The sequence below is a fragment of the Mytilus edulis genome, chromosome 6, assembly GCF_963676685.1.
Source record: "Mytilus edulis chromosome 6, xbMytEdul2.2, whole genome shotgun sequence".
In the NCBI taxonomy this organism is placed as follows: Eukaryota; Metazoa; Mollusca; class Bivalvia; order Mytilida; family Mytilidae; genus Mytilus; species Mytilus edulis.
This window is the reverse complement of record NC_092349.1, coordinates 83,103,294-83,120,460: the sequence shown is the minus strand read 5'-3', so window position 1 is coordinate 83,120,460 and position 17,167 is coordinate 83,103,294. Positions and strand designations below refer to the sequence as shown.

The 17,167-nt window shown below is 33.1% G+C and overlaps 1 protein-coding gene across 1 annotated transcript; it reads left to right on the top strand.

Annotated features, from left to right (window-relative positions):
* Positions 1-274: 274 nt before the first annotated feature.
* On the top strand, positions 275-10,296 carry LOC139528667 (uncharacterized). Its single transcript, XM_071324779.1, has 2 exons — positions 275-344; positions 7,854-10,296. Exons 1-2 carry the CDS (start codon positions 314-316, stop codon positions 10,130-10,132), a joined length of 2,310 nt encoding a protein of 769 aa, XP_071180880.1. The 5' UTR covers positions 275-313; the 3' UTR covers positions 10,133-10,296.
* Positions 10,297-17,167: the final 6,871 nt, after the last annotated feature.

Here is a 17,167-nt window from a genome sequence, read left to right as displayed (position 1 = left end):
TAGTGTTGCTTTAAATGCCATATATTAAAATTTTTCCCTAATCATCAATTTAACACATAAATCCTCAGACCATTTGTTTTGTGTCCTGATGAATTTCTTTGATATTTTCTAGAAATAGTTGATAAAAATATTTACATGATGTTTTTTTTTTTTTTACATTTCTAACATTTCTTAACTAAACTTTAAACAAAAAAACTTATTTTTTAAAGGTTGTTAAAATGAAATCAAATAGTTGATTCTATATATAAAATTTCTACTTTTGTTTTCTATGTAGTCACTGAACTGTTGGGAATTCCACGAGGAAGTATAATACATGGACATTGAGGAAGGCGTTATCACTCAAGGTAAGCGATTGAATATATTAACGTTTGGTTAAATGCGTATTAATGTTGTCCACGTTCATCTATTACAGTTTTTGTTTAATAAAACCAGGTTTAATCCACCATTTTCAACATAAAAAAAATCCCTGCACCAAGACAGGAATATGAAAGTTGTTATCATTTCTCAATCCATTTGGTTGATGTCTTTGAGCTTTTGATTTTGCCATTTGTTTATGGACTTTCCTTTTTAAAATTTTCCTTGGAATTCAGTATTTTTGTGACTTCTAATCTTCATTGTTAGTCGCAACGACGACCTTTCTCTCATCTGTGAAAAAACAACTTTCAGTTCACCTGGTGCGCAACCATGTCTGCTTTTGTTGTATATTATTGTTACATATAATATTAACGTCGTTATTCACAGTTAACTCATAAAACTGGTTTTCCATATTTTGTGTGTACTATATATCTGCCATTGTTAAATGTATGACGGGATTGGCCATTAAAATATTTGAAAACAATATGAAGCAAGATTAAAGAAATTCTTATCCCGAAATACCGAAATCGAAAAATATATTCCCGGATCCCGTAAGGATCAATCCCCAAATCCCGAGCTTTAAAACCACCGATCCCGACGTCCCGAAAAAGGCCTTGCCTCCCTCTAATCTCTACCCTAATTTCATTTTTGCAAAATCACTATTTTCACTTTCAACAATAAATTTTTACGCCCCATTTATGGGCATTATGTTTTCTAGTACGTGCATTCGTGCGTTCGTTCGTCCGTTCGTGTCCGTCCGTCTGTCCCGCTTTAGGTTAAAGGTTTTGGTCGAGGTAGTTTTTGATGAAGTTGAAGTTCAATCAACTCGAAACTTAGTAAATATAGTGCCGATGTGACATCCGTGTACTATGGACACATTCTTGTTTCTACATGTTTTACTTATTTTAATATATATGCAACTGGTATGACCCCTTAAATAGTAAACATTTCAAAGAAAACAGTAGACAGAATACAGAGAGTCTCTATATATTAAAGTAGTAAAATAGTAGTTTACGTGTAGATAAACGCGAAAAAAAATTGTCCTCTCTCAGGAGGTATAATATTTCTTGCGATCTAAACATCATGATATGGCTCATTTATTTTTCATTTTTTTTTTATCTTTCATACGATTGGTTGTGTTTCAAACCGGAAGTCTAATCTATGACTAAAAGTCAGTCTGATGACGGAATCAATATGCGGACTCATTTTTTAGCTCACCTGGCCGAAAGGCCAAGTGAGCTTTTCTCATCACTTGCCGTCCGGCGTCCGTCGTCGTCCGTTGTCCGTCGTCGTCCTGCGTTAACTTTTATTAAAATCTTCTCCTCTAAAACTACTGGGCCAAATTTAACCAAACTTGTCCACAATCATCATTGGGGTATCTAGTTTAAAAAATGTGTCCGGTGACCCGGCCAACCAACCAAGATGGCTGCCATGGCTAAAAATAGAACATACGGGTCAAATGCAGTTTTTGGCTTATAACTCAAAAACCAAAGCATTTAGAGCAAATCTGACATAGGTAATATTGTTCATCAGGTCAAGATCTATCTGCCCTGAAATTTTCAGATGAATCGGACATTTTGTTGTTGGGTTGCTGCCCCTGAAATGGTAATTTTAAGGAAATTTTGCTGTTTTTGGTTATTATCTTGAATATTTTTATAGATAGAGATAAACTGTAAACAGCAATAATGTTCAGCAAAGTAAGATCTACAAATAAGTCACATGACCAAAATGGTCAGTTGACCTCTTTAGGAGTTATTGCCCTTTATAGTAAATTTTTAACCATTTTTCGTAAATCTTAGTAATCTTTTAGAAAAATCTTCTCCTTTGAAACTATTGGGATAAATTTAACCAAACTTGTCCACAATCATCATTGGGGTATCTAGTTTAAAAAATGTGTCCGGTGACCGGCCCAACCAACCAAGATGGCCGCCATGGCTAAAAATAGAACATAGGGGTAAAATGCCGTTTTTGGCTTATAACTCAAAAACCAAAGCATTTAGAGCAAATCTGACAGGAAGTAAAATTGTTGATCAGGTCACGATCTATCTGCCTTGAAATTTTCAGATGAATCAGACATTCCGTTGTTGGGTTGCTGCCCCTGAAATGGTAATTTTAAGGAAATTTTGCTGTTTTTGGTTATTATCTTGAATATTATTATAGATAGAGATAAACTGTAAACAGCAATAATGTTCAGTAAAGTAAGATCTACAAATAAGTCAGATGACCAAAATGGTCAGTTGACCACTTTAGGAGTTATTGCCCTTTATAGTAAATTTTTAACCATTTTTCGTAAATCTTAGTAATCTTTTAGAAAAATCTTCTCCTCTGAAACTACTGGGCCAAATTTAACCAAACTTAGCCATAATCATCATTGGATTATCTAGTTAAAAAAATGTGTCCGGTAACTCGGCCAACAAACCAAGATGGTTGCCATGGCTAAAAATAGAACATGGGGGTAAAATGCAGTTTTTGGCTTATAACTCAAAAACCAAAGCATTAAGAGCAAATCTGACAGGAAGTAAAATTGTTGATCAGGTCACAATCTATCTGCCCTGGAATTTTCAGATGAATCGGATAATCGGTTGTTAGGTTGCTGCCCCTGAATTGGTAATTTTGAGGAAATTTTGCTGTTTTTTTGTTATTATCTTGAATATTATTATAGATAGAGATAAACTGTAAACAGCAATAATGTACAGCAAAGTAAGAACTAAAAATAAGTCAGTATGACCAAAATAGTCAATTGACCCCCTAAGGAGTTATTGCCCTTCATAGTCAATTTTTAACAATTTTCTTAAAATTTGAAGATTTTCAATAACATTTTCCACAGAAAGTACTGTTATAGTTAAAGATAATTGTAAGCAGCAAGAATGTTTAGTAAAGTAAGATCTACAAACACATCACCATCACCAAAACTCAATTTTGTCATGAATCCATCTGTGTCCATTGTTTAATATTCCCATAGACCAAGGTGAGCGACACAGGCTCTTTAGAGCCTCTAGTTTGTCGTTTTTCTCCAAAAATAACTCAATCTGAATAATCATAAGAACGGATGACAAATGCGATTATGCATGTTACCTATAGAACACAAAGACATGACGATTAATTTGTCGTGGAAGGAAGAGAAGCGACACACAAAATGAGGTCTTCTCGTTTAATTTCAACAATAAGTGTCTCTGCGGTGATTCCGTCGCTAATTTATTTGAAAATCCATAGCTTATCAATTATTGAAGAGCTGTAAAGTGTTTGATACTAGGACAGATATGTGATTGTGGGTTCATTACAGTATTGACAATTCACCTGGAAACTCGACATAATTCCAATGACACTTACGAACGAGGAAATCCTAAATATCAGAGGTCTGTTCTATGCTCCTTTGGACAGAAATGGTACTGGATACTAAAATAAATGAACATAAGTGTACTTGCAAACAATCGATTATATTGCTGGGTTTACCAAATGTTCCACGAAATCCTTTATCAAATCTTTATCATCTATTTAACAGCAACCAAAGCTGGGCGGTTTCAGTCTGATGTAGCTAGATTTTTTTTAATTGCATGTTAGACGAAACGCGCGTCTGGCGTAAATACAAATTGAATCCTGGTATCTATGATGAACTTATTTACAACCACTGGGTCGATGCCACTGCGCAGGGGGTTTAAACCCCGAGGGTATCACCAGCCCAGTAGTCACCACTTCTGTGCAGAAAATAATTGTCATTGATATGGTCGTATTTATAAATTACCTGTTTTCAACACTTTTTTTACCTCAGGAATAGATTACCGTAGCTGTACGAAAAAGCAAAACTTTTAGGAATTTTGGTCCTCAATGCTCTTCATCTTCGTTCTTTATTTGACCTTTTCAACTTTTTGGGATTCGAGCGTCACTGATAAGTCTTTTTAGACGAAACGCGCGTCTGGCGTAAATTCACAATTTAATCCAGGTATCTATGATGATGTTTTTTTAGAGTTTATATGGGGACGAAGTCACCAATAACAGTAGAAAATTCAATAATAAAAAAAAAAATCGGGAAAATTTTCCCGATATTTTCATTGTACTAATGAACTCAAAATCATGCAATTTTTTTTTGTCGCGTTTTTGAATTTCCGGATCTGCGCAGAAATCTACAATGTACTTCCTTTTCCGGTCTCGTTTGTATGAAACTTTGAGTAAAATATATATATATATCAGTCTTGTATAAATTAGGAAGGAACGCAATACCAATTTCATTTTTAATAATTCATCGATATGAAAAAACGTTACCTGATGATAGCGTTTCTTTGTTTACATTGTATATGACGTAATAACTTTAATAACGTGACAACTAAAATCCCTAACAACAGAACCAAAATCCGGGAAACGTTACGGTATTTCCATTTCTTTTTTTTTTTAACAAATATTCAAGTTACAAAAAAATAATTCATACAGACTTCGTCCCCATTTACAGGTAATACCTGCCTCATATTATTATCTAAGTCATTTTCCTCTCGCAATAGAAAAAACATTTTAAATTATATTCCTCTTAATTAGTTTTCCTAATTGTAAACTTAAAGAATAAAATGATTTGCACGATTTTATTAAATAAGTTAAAAATGGACAACGTAGATACAAATATCTTAAAAGTGTTTAAGAAGGAATAAATCATACTTCGAAAAAAAGTTGATTTAAACAAAAACTGATCTGAAACTGACATCATCAGAATGACTTTTTTTTCTATGCACAACGCAATCTTTACGAATTTTTTCGACACAATCGGCATTCCTATTTGAACCAAGTGTGCTCTTTTTGTCGCTTTTTTTTCTTTTTCAAATGATTAACTTTCTAAAGGATCTTCTCATGACAAAATTCTAGCATTATCCTTCAACTGTACGTTGCGCTACATAGATCATGACTTCTTACGTAAAATAATAAAAAGTTTGATGACTATGTTGAACGCACCTATCTTATCGAAATTGGAAAAAAGGATGGTATCATCGGAATAGGTGAGTCTGCCTCATATCTTGACTTACATGTACGAATTGATAGTGCGGATCAGTTAAGAACAAAACTGTACGACTAAACAAATCACTTTATAACAGCTTTTTAATCGTATGAACTTTCCAGATGGTATTCCTGTGATAATTTACTTAAAAGAGGGTTGTGATTTAAAAGGAATCTATTCCACTAAGGGTTAAAAGTAGGAAATTTAGGTTATTCCTTCGAAAGTTTAATGGACGCCATCTGAATTGGTTGACGTTATGGAATATTGGTGTGAAAGAAGAAAAACGATATTTTCTTATTGTCTTACCCACAATCCCGTTCTCTTTTCTTGATTATGACATCTATGAAGAAGACTGATTACCGATTATGGTGTAACCTTCAGCAACAGGTGGCAAATAATCTTCATAGCTACCCGTCAATAGCAAGTGAAATAACTCCCGTGTTTGGTTGAAAGTTCTTATTGTCATTCATTTGTTTCTGTGTAGTACGTAGTTTTATTATTATGTTTGTTATTTCTTCTTTTACACTTTCTTTTCGATTTTCTTCGATTATTAATTTAAATGTCCAATTTGGGGTCTTATGCCGTTTTTATTCATGGTCCAAAAACTAAATTAGATTCAACAAAACATGAACGATGCTATTAAACACATTCATGTTACCATGCATGCAACTTTAACGTGTATCTTGAAATGTAGATTCCATGATACCTTTGCTCGAGGAGTGTGTTAATTAAGGTAGCACAATACAAAGATTTTTTTACTTCCAATCACTAACCTTTGAAATGCTGTAACTTTCTTATGAATGCATAGAAAATAATAAAAGAGGTATATATAGATAGATAAAAGATTAATCTTTTAAATGGTTGCAATATTTCTATTATGCAATCATTATGTAATCAATTATTATGTAATTAGTGGCAAAATCTTGGTAAGTTCACTTGAATGAATTTAGCTCTATCATCTCTTTAACTAAACAGAAAATTTTAACGAAATCTTAATCAACACATCACGGGCTTCAAAAGGGTGTCTCAGATTGTCTCTATGGTACTCCTCTGCTCATAAATCTCTAATTAGTGTAAACATCCTAACCACATAAAAGAAGATAATGTTTAATTAGGTGTAAAATTTGTTCTATACATTCTATCTGAAATCTGAGACACCCTTTTGTAGATAATGGCCATAGGAACAACATATAATAAAATCAACCCTCTAGGGATACCTATGCAGAAGCTAATTTCATTTGAAAGTGCAAATTTGGTGAAAAATATTTTAGACACAGTTAACATTATAATTGGTTACATAATTGTTGCATAATACTAACATTGCATTTATTTGAAAGAGTAATCTGTTAGCTATCCAAAACTACCACTTTTATAAATTTTCAAGCATTATTAAGAAAGTTACAGCATTTTAAAACTTGGGAGTTGGAGTTATAAAATCTTTGTATTGTGCTACCTTAACTAGTCATCTGTATACCATTTTTTCTTATGATTTATTTCTTTTGAAAACAAAACCAGGACAAGCGGGCTAAGTGTATAGTCCAAAGTGGTATGGTTTTGTTCTGATTTTGTTTTACTGACTCAAATCTGGCATATACACTTTATAATAAGCCTTGTACTCTTGATAAGTTTGTACCTATAGTTCTTTTACATGACGATTAAACATTTTAAGCAATCAATATCCAAAATCTGACATCACACGCCAAATATATGTTAGAGACAGTTCAAAAAAGGCAACAGTAGTTAACCGCAGTCCATAAATCAATTGAGAGAAAACGATTGCAATTTGCTCGGATTTAAGTGATTATACTGATTCGTCTTGTTTTTATATTGTCTGAATTATCTTATTTTTTGTCTTTGACTTTGGAATATCTACCCGTAATGAAGATGTCAATTTGAAAACATTAAACTTGGAGTTTGGTATCTATTTCATTTTCTGTTACAGAATTTAAGAAATGATTAGTATAGACCATGAAATTTACTTTTTAGACGACTAAATAACGTCCTTTGTCTTTGTCTGTTATCTTTCATCTTAGAAATAATCTTGAGTTGGAAAAGGTCGATTACGGTATTGATCTTATAATCTTCAAGTGAATATCAATGTTTATGGTTATGCTATATAAGATGTATCTGTTCGCCAGATTATATATACATACATCAGTTTAAAAGAACCTCCTCGTTGAACACGAGGATATGGATCTTCAAGGTACTTCTTTGGTTCCACTAGTTTACTGGACTAATCTTCTGCCTTTATAGAGATGCACTGTAAAACCCTCATGTCTTGGTATCTGATATCTTTACATTACAAGAATTGGGGAAGTGTAAATAAAATTGTTTTTATATATCTACAATCTACCGGTATATGATTGAATTTGGGTGTTCAGGAGATACGTCTATAAATTATTAAAACTCCGTCTGTGTAGTTTTGTTGTAAGAAAACAAATCAGAACACAACAGTAGCATTAATATAGAAGGAAAATAGCAAACAAGAAGGTGTACATTTTATTTCCTTTTTCCTTTTCAGAAATGGAAGACTGTAAAAATGAATCCTTACTTTTGTCAAAAACACTTGATGCGCTCGAGTTATCAGATGAACATGTTCGTTCAAAGGTGTCCATGTTTTCGAGGCTTGAAGTATTAGCGAATGCAGTAGATTATCAACCCGATTATCAGAATACAATTCTCACAGGAAGCATAATGGACGGGGTTGGTTGGAAAGGATACATGACAGATATTGATACCATGTTGCGTTTTTCTTACGTGTCTATAAAGGAGAAGGAAGGAAATGTACATGATGAAAATACAGGTCATATTTTTGAATTATCAGATGAAAATACCCATCCAGGTTACACGCGACTTCGGCTTTACAAAGAAGGGCCATTAACGGAAAACAACATTTTCTCTCTGACACCCAATGGAGCAAAATCTTATTGTTTCGAGGAAGAAGGAAATTTTTTTCTTTCTTCTTACAAATTTAAAACAGCTTTCAACAGGTACCAGCTGATTCCAGAGCGACCAGCATGGGTGATGCAAAGTTCATATAACTATGCTGTTTCATTTCCAGACGAGGAGGAAATTTTAGAACATGGACCTTCGCTTTGCTTTTCTGATGAAACAAAAGAAGAACCTCTTCATGATTCCGTTCCTTGCTTCCATTTTCATGAATGGCCAAGACAGGCGACTGAATGGAAAATGCGCCTACCTAGAAATTGGCCAATACAAAAAGACGTTGATTCAGTTGTTTCAAAAGGCTGTGAAATTGTCCCAGTTGGCTTTCTTGGAAGCAAAACTCGACATTTGGAATGGAGGCTATCATTTGCTTTGTCTGAACGGGTTCTTTTACGAACTTTTAACAACATACAACATAAATGCTATGCGCTTCTTAAAATGCTTTTAAAGGATGTTATCGCCGAGGAAGTTCCTCAAGTGCTGTCATCATTCCATATGAAAAATGCCTTATTCTGGGCTTTAGAAAAAACAGAAAGTGCTATCTGGTGTGAGGAAAGGATTACAGATGCCTTCAAGGCATGTGTAAATCAAATGCTAACCTTTATACGAGACGGATTTGAACCAGCTTATTTCATTCCAGAAAATAATGTTTTACAGGGGCGCATGAATGAAGATGAACAACGGAAATTGGTAGATTTGTTCAGTGGTTTTGTGAAAGAAGGTTGGAAATGTTTGCTACGTTGTAAATCATTGTCAACCGAACCATATCTTAAAGAATTACTTCAGCAATACACCCGCTCCAAAAGTATAAGTACAGTCCTACACGATTTGCATGAGGTGGATGTTAAATATGTATGGTTTCAGCATGACCTTAGACTCTTTCCTCGGTATGAAGACGCACGACTAGAAATCATGACGACAATAGCACCCGTAGAAGGTGACTCCTTGTCCATGACAATAGCCCGCCATCACATGACCCTGAAACGTCTGGACGATAGATCTGTTAATGAATTTTACAGGAACACACTTGAACCGATTAAAGCTGCAATCAAATCAAGTTTAGGATTTCACCTTTTTACTTTGTACAATGAGTTCTCCGGATCTAATTCGTCCATGGAGACTCATGACTATCTTCAAGCAGTATCAGAGTGTCTTACTGAAGGTATGGAATCAGATGCAGCAGCCGGTAAGCTCAAATACGCTACTTACTTTTACATGACTGGTGAGACTGATAGCTGCAAGAAGATGGCAGAAGAAATTGTTGCAAATTCCCATCGGCTTTCAGTATTTGTACCACATTTTTTGCCGAACAGATTTGGGCCAACACCTTTGGAAATAGAAGACTACGAATTATTTGTCCGGTCAAATGATATGACACTAAAAGAACGATTTCTTAGCTCCATTTATCAAGCTGTTGTCTTCATGCCAACCGAGTCTTCAATGTCGCCTCCTGCGGTGAAATTTCAACTTCAAACACCTCTACCCGAACCTTTGAAGTATACATCATGGCTTAGCTGGGCGCTATATGATCCTTTGGTATATGCCTACTACTTGTTATTTCTCTGTGAAACAAAGAATGACAAGAAATCTGCTGCTGAGGGTGTATTAGAATCTATTGAAAAACTTTTATCCGAACAACAAGTTGGTTATGAGGTCTCTGCTTTGAATTTACTTGGTTTTTCGTACATTTCGATAAACAATGTCGAAAAGGGTGTTCCATTCCTTTTACAAGCCATGGAAAAGGCAATAAGTCCAAATTCAACAGTTTGGCAAATGGGAAGTACTATGTCTGCTATACTGGAAGGTCCATTTTCGAAAACAAGAGCAGCAACCAAAACCACTAGTCTCTTGTAAAGAAGCTATTACGGACATCAACGGATTTTATATAATGAATTTTCAGGGTACTGAAAACTTTTAAGCGAGTCAATTTGATTCAAACTTAGTTCCAATCATCTATGTTTTAGATTTATGTTTTATCATATCTTCATTGAATTAAATGTTTTATAGACATTGAAAAATAGGCAGAGTATATATAAACCAGTTGTTGGTATGAAACGAGTTACGTTGTTCTCGTAAAATTCATGATTACAGGATAGTAAATCCCCTTAGTAACAGGTAGGATTGAGGTTGATTTTTATATAACGTAGACATAATCTTTCCGTCAGTTTAATTGAGGTCTGGAGCTTACACGTAGTAAGTAACTGTTAGTAGTCCTTTGTTAATCTATGTTGAACATTGTCATTGTCATGCTGTTTTGTTTCTTCTGATACCTATTCTTACATCGGACTCGGACTTCTTTTAAACTTGGGTTTACTGTGCCCTTTGTTGTGTGTTTGTTTATTCCATATTGTCAAGAGTGTAGGTAGAGGGTTGAGGTCTCACAACTAATGTTTAGCCCTCCGCATTTTTGCGCTAGTTCTAAGTCAGGGACCTCTAGCCTTGTTAGTCTTGTCTGTGTTTTTAATTTTGGTTCATTTGTATTGTTCGGAATTTAGTGTTGACTATATTTCGCTGAACTAGTATACATTATTATTTAGGGGCCAGCTGAAGCTCATCTTTCTTTTCTCGCTGCTTTAAGGACCAATTGGTAACCTTGGACTATTTTCTTCTCTTTGGTCGATTCGTTGTCTCTTTGACAATTCCCCGTTTCCATTATCAATTATAATACAACACTGAAACAAAATACAGAAGTAAAATGACACGTGTAGTTTACCTTGCATCCACATTTCAAAATATGGGACCAGATTCAAAGTGTTTGCAAAATTAATCCTTGTTCCTTTGGATGTTGAATAATTGCAGCCAAACTAGTAACTTTTGTCTTGTTCATCAAGGGTAATTTTCAAAAGTCAGCTCAAGAGAGTATCTTTGTTTAGAAGTAGACATTTTTTTACAGAGAAAACACGAAGGCGAAATTGAGATAGACATACAACTTTATGCGTTACTTTGAAATATATTCAAAGAAAGGATCTCAAAAAGGTAACATCTTCGACATATACACAAAAGAAAAACGCAACTTGGGGCAATTCGAATCGGTGCAGAATAAAGCTACTTAAAATTAGTAAATCTAGGGTGTACCTGCTCCTCATTTTTTCCAGGTTTGGCAGATCATTAAAGGATAAGCTTTTCAGAAGTACTTATAAAAGGTAATCATGGTAATAAAGCGTGAATATTTTCTCGTCCTGAATATGCATGAAATAATTGTCACTGTTATGGACGTTAAACTAGCAACAATGAATCAATCAAATAAGAATAGGTACATAGATATATATGATAATCATTGATTTAACAACATTCAAGTAGACAACAAATCAAACAAAATCTATTGATTCGTGAACATTAAAACCAAAAGCCAGTGAAGCCAAATAAAGAAACATATCTTGGGTCTCTACTTTTATGCTGAAAGGGGTTTATAAAGGGTAGCTACGGTTATTATTGAAACCATAATTTTTAAACACTACTATGAAGCAAAGAATAGTGTGTAGAAAAAACATTTTAAGTTAAATAATCCTCGGGATGTTAGGAGTTCGAGTTGTCTCCCCTCTAAACGATCTCGGTGCGCTAAATGTATTATGTTCTGTCTCAGTGTCTATGCATGTGATGGTATACATGCTGAAAAACTTTAAATGATATCCAATTACAGTTCAACAGACGCAATGGAAAACTCTTAATGTTAAAATGTAGAAATGACCATGTTGGTATATTTCAATGCTTAACTAAACGTCTTGACCATACCAAACTGACATATAACAAAATATAGATAAATAAAGAAGATGTGGTATGAGTGCCATTGAGACAACTCTCCATTCAAGTAACAATAAGTGGTAAACCATTATAGGTCAAATTACGACCTTCAACACGGAGCCTTGGCTCACACCGAACAACAAACCACAAAGGACCCAAAATGACTAGTGTAAACAGGAACACCAACGGTCTTATCTGTATAAACAACTAGAATCGAGAAACACTTATGTACCACATCAACAAACGACACTAACAGTTTCCCTACTGGATTGTGTTCATTGGTTTATATGGCCTTTAATGGTTTAAAGTAGGTATACTTTATATGTTAAAATGTTTTGCATCTTCAATTTACCAACATTTCAGTACAGAGCTAAGAGATATGTATAGCCTTTTAAAATGAAAGACAAATTTTCGTAAAACAACCGGAAATCATTTTATGTCAGGTGCTAATACTTTTAAATATTTAATGCATCAATTATGTTAATTCCACTGAAAATAAAACACTGAAAGAAAAAAACGTTTGATCTTTTAAAATCATTGAATTGCTTTCGGCCTAGGCAACAGTTATTAGAGCAAAATTTGGAAAAATTGGAAAAAATCTAAACGCAAATACTAACTTAGTTGTCTCATTTGAATTGTTTTACATTGTCATTTCGGGGTCTTTTATAACTGGCTATGCAGTATGGTTTTTGCTTATTGTTGAAGGCCGTGTAGTGACATGTAGTTGTTAATTTCTGTGTCATTTGGTCTCTTGTGGAGAGTTGTCTCATTGGAAATCATACCACATCTCCTTTTTATAAATAAATCTTTTTACGTTCAGTCGACTCGTGATAGAGTTTACTGTTTTGTCCAGAAAAAAGCATAAAAGAAATGATATATTTTATTCAAGAAATATACTGAAGAGGGTAAATTTATTATCTTAAAATGTATAACTTATGTCGCGTGGTCAAAAACAACAAAAGTTGATGGCCATTTTTTTGTGTGTGTTATCTAGAGAAATTAGTCTAGGCTGTAAGTGTTATTTGAAATTTTGTATACGATTGATTATTGCATTTTGTGTTGCATTATATTTATTTTCATCTGCTCATTCTTCAGGTAAGTAGCAATAGTTTAGTAGACCAAATTATTTAAAGATTTACAAGCAGTATATAAGAGGTATAAAATTTAAATTAGATTATTTGCTTCTTTTCTGTATTTGTCAATTGGTAATTTACGTCAACTCTCATGCTCATGTCGAATGAGACAGAAGATATTTTAAACTCATAACCTTTTGGCTGATGTTTCAATTTAAATAACAAATACTACAGGGATTCGGTTAGCGAAATACCAAAAACAAAATTGCAGCGATTAAAAATGTTTTCTATACAATTACTAGTATGCATCAATTGCCTGAGAGCCATCCCCCTTTTTAGCTCACCTGGCCCAAAGGACCAAGTGAGTTTTTCATCACTTGGCGTCCGTCGTCGTCGTCGTCATCGTCCGTTAACTTTGACCAAAAATCTATCTGAAACCAGTGGTCCAAATCAAAACAAATTATCAAACTTGACCTAAGTTATTCCTAGGGTATCTTGTTTAAAAAAACGTCTCAGATGACCCCGCCAATCACTTAAGATGGCCGCCCTGGCTTAAGATAAAACATGAAGTAAAATTGCAGTCTTTGGCTTATATCTCTGAAACTAAAGCATTTAGAGGAAAACTGACACAGCGTAAATAAAGGCAACAGTAGTATACCGCTGTTCAAACTCATAAATCCATGGACAAAAAACAAAATCGGGGTAACAAACTAAAACTGAGGGAAGCGCATTAAATATAAGAGGAGAACAACGACACAACATTACAATGTAACACACACGGACCAAGCATCAAACAAAATCCCACGAGAATAACAAATATAACATTAAAACCAAATACATGAATTTGGGATAGACAAGTAAAAATGTTCATAAGGTCAAGATATATATCACCCCGGTCATTTTCAGACGCATCAGACAACCCATGAATTGGTAATTTTTAAGAAAGTTTGAAGTTTTTGGTTATTATCTTGAATAATATTATAGAAAGTGATAAATTTTACACAGCAGAATTGGTAGCAAAGTAAGATCTACAAATATGTCAACATGACAAAAATTGTCAATTGTCCCTATAAAGAGTTCTTGCTCTTTAATTTGAATTTTACATAATTTTTTATAAATTTTCTTAATCTTTACAAAAATCTTCTACTCTAAAACTACTGGGCCAAATATAACCAAACTTGGCCAAATACATGAATTTGGGATAGACAAGTAAAAATGTTCATAAGGTCAAGATATATATCACCCGGTCATTTTCAGACGCTTCAGACAACCCATGGATTGGTAATTTTTAAGAAAGTTTGGAGTTTTTGGTTATTATCTTGAATAATATTATAGAAAGTGATAAATTTTACACAGCAGAATTGGTAGCAAAGTAAGATCTACAAATATGTCAACATGACCAAAATTGTCAATTGTCCCTATAAAGAGTTATTGCTCTTTAATTTGAATTTTACACAATTTTTTTATAAATTTTCTTAATCTTTACAAAAATCTTCTACTCTAAAACTACTGGGCCAAATATAACCAAACTTGGCCAAATACATGAATTTGGGATAGACAAGTAAAAATGTTCATAAGGTCAAGATATATATCACCCGGTCATTTTCAGACGCATCAGACAACCCATGAATTGGTAATTTTTAAGAAAGTTTGAAGTTTTTGGTTATTATCTTGAATTATATTATAGAAAGTGATAAATTTTACACAGCAGAATTGTAGCAAAGTAAGATCTACAAATATGTCAACATGACAAAAATTGTCAATTGTCCCTATAAAGAGTTCTTGCTTTTTAATTTGAATTTTACACAATTTTTTATAAATTTTCTTAATCTTTACAAAAATCTTCTACTCCAAAACTACTGGGCCAAATATAACCAAACTTGGCCTAAGTCATTCTTAGAGTACCTTGTTTATAAAATGTATCCTATGACCATGGTCATCAACCAAAATGGCCACCATGGCTAAAAGTAGAACATGGGGGTAAAATGTAGTTTTCGGCTTATATCTCTGAAATTAAAGCATTTAGAGAAAATCTGTCCGTGACAAGGATTATTGTATAAATAAAGGCAACAGTACTTTACCGCTGTTCGAAATTCATAAATCGATTGAGAAAAAAAACAACAAATCCAGGTTACAAATCAAATCTGAGGGAAACACATTAAATATGAGAGGAGAACTATGACACAACAGAAACACAACATTAAAATGTAACACACACAGAAAAGAACTATAATATATCAATGGCCATTTTCCTGACTTGGTACAGGACAATTTAAGAAAAAAATTGTGGGTTGAACCTGGTTTTGTGGAGTGCAAAACCTTCCGCTTTTATGGCAATGTTAAATATAACATTAAAATGACAACATTACATGACAGGACTACAATACAAATAAGTGGTAGAACATATAGGACAGAGAAACACACGAATAATAGCTAACAAAAGGTACCAGGTTTACAATTTAATACGCCAGACTCGCGTTTCGTCTACACAAGACTAACCAGTGACACTCAAATGAAAAGAGTTCGAAAGCCAAAACAATTACAAAGTTGAAGAGCATTGATAATTTGTTGTGCCTAATACAGCTAGGGGTTTCTGCCTGGGATAAGAACATTCTTATTATTTAGAATAATTCATACTTTTACAAACAGTAATTTTTTATAAAATAACTATACTGGTCAACAAAAGAAACGATACAAGACTTTTTTTCAAATTAAAGATAAAGTTTTCCATTCAATGGACAAATATTGAAAGAAGTAATACTTAATCATTATTGAAATATAAATCCGTTAAAAAAAATATATTTTTTCCTTTCGTGACGTTTTTTTCGCGATTTTTTGTTTTTTACAAAATTTACATAAAACGACAATTTTTAAAAAAGAAGTTCCAAATAATGATGCCAACCTCTTATTTAAAGGTAAAGACAGTGTTTGCCATCAAATTGTTTTTAAAAATCATACAGTTTCTTCGTTTATTTGTTAAGCAAAGTTTGTCCCCACGAGAAATCGTTAAAATGTATACATTATCAACTGATTTACCATAGACAGTATGTGTAAAGTGATATTCAAAAAGCGGTAACAATCTTAAAACTTATCCGAAAGGTTCCAAATTTACAGTGTGTTGTTTTCATATCTAAAGCATTGATTTGCGACGAAAATAAAATTATTTTTTTTTTGGATTTTTTGAGATTTCAAAAAACACTTTTTTCCCAAAAATTTGAAAAAAACAATATTTCAACCCATTACTTACAACATGAACATTACTTGATTAGCATATTGAATATTTTTAAACAAATTAGAAATTTTATTTAGAACTTAGAAAATTATGTGTCGATTTTTTATTCAACTTTCCGCAAAACTAATTTGCACCCTACGATCGTTTACACTGAATTTAGATGCTTTCCGACAAGTTTTGAGTTTCATTATCACATGTGAATACATTACAAATGAATGCTTTTTAAAATAGTGTATCTCATTTTTTTTTTATATTTAATACTTTTTGATAAATTTTATTTCAAAGTCGTGTATCGTTTCTTTTGTTGACTAGTATATATACTAGATATACATGATAAAACCGTGGTGACTAACTACAGAATAAAGAACTATCTGACCATAAATTTTCAGACGCATCAGACTGATTTTACATTGTTGGGTTGCTGCCCATGAATTGGTACTTTTAAGGAATTTTGAAGTTTTTGGTTATTATCTTGCATATTATAGTTGGTAGAGATAAACTGTAAATAGCAAAATTGTTAAGCAAAGCAAGATCTACAAATAAATCAACATAACCGAAATTGTCAATTAACCCCATAAAGATTTAATGCTCTTTTAAGTAAATTTTTCACAAATATCATAGTTTTTTGTGATTTTTTACAAAAATCTTCTCTTCTACATTATAGATAAGGATAATTGTAAATAGCAAGAATGTTCAGTAAAGTAAGATTTACAAACCAGTCATCATCACCAAAGATAGAGAATTTTGTCATGAATATCACTTGTGTCTATAATGTGTGTTCTTTGTTTAATATGCACATAGACCTAAGGTGAGCAACATTCAAAGATGTACAACTAATGTTTA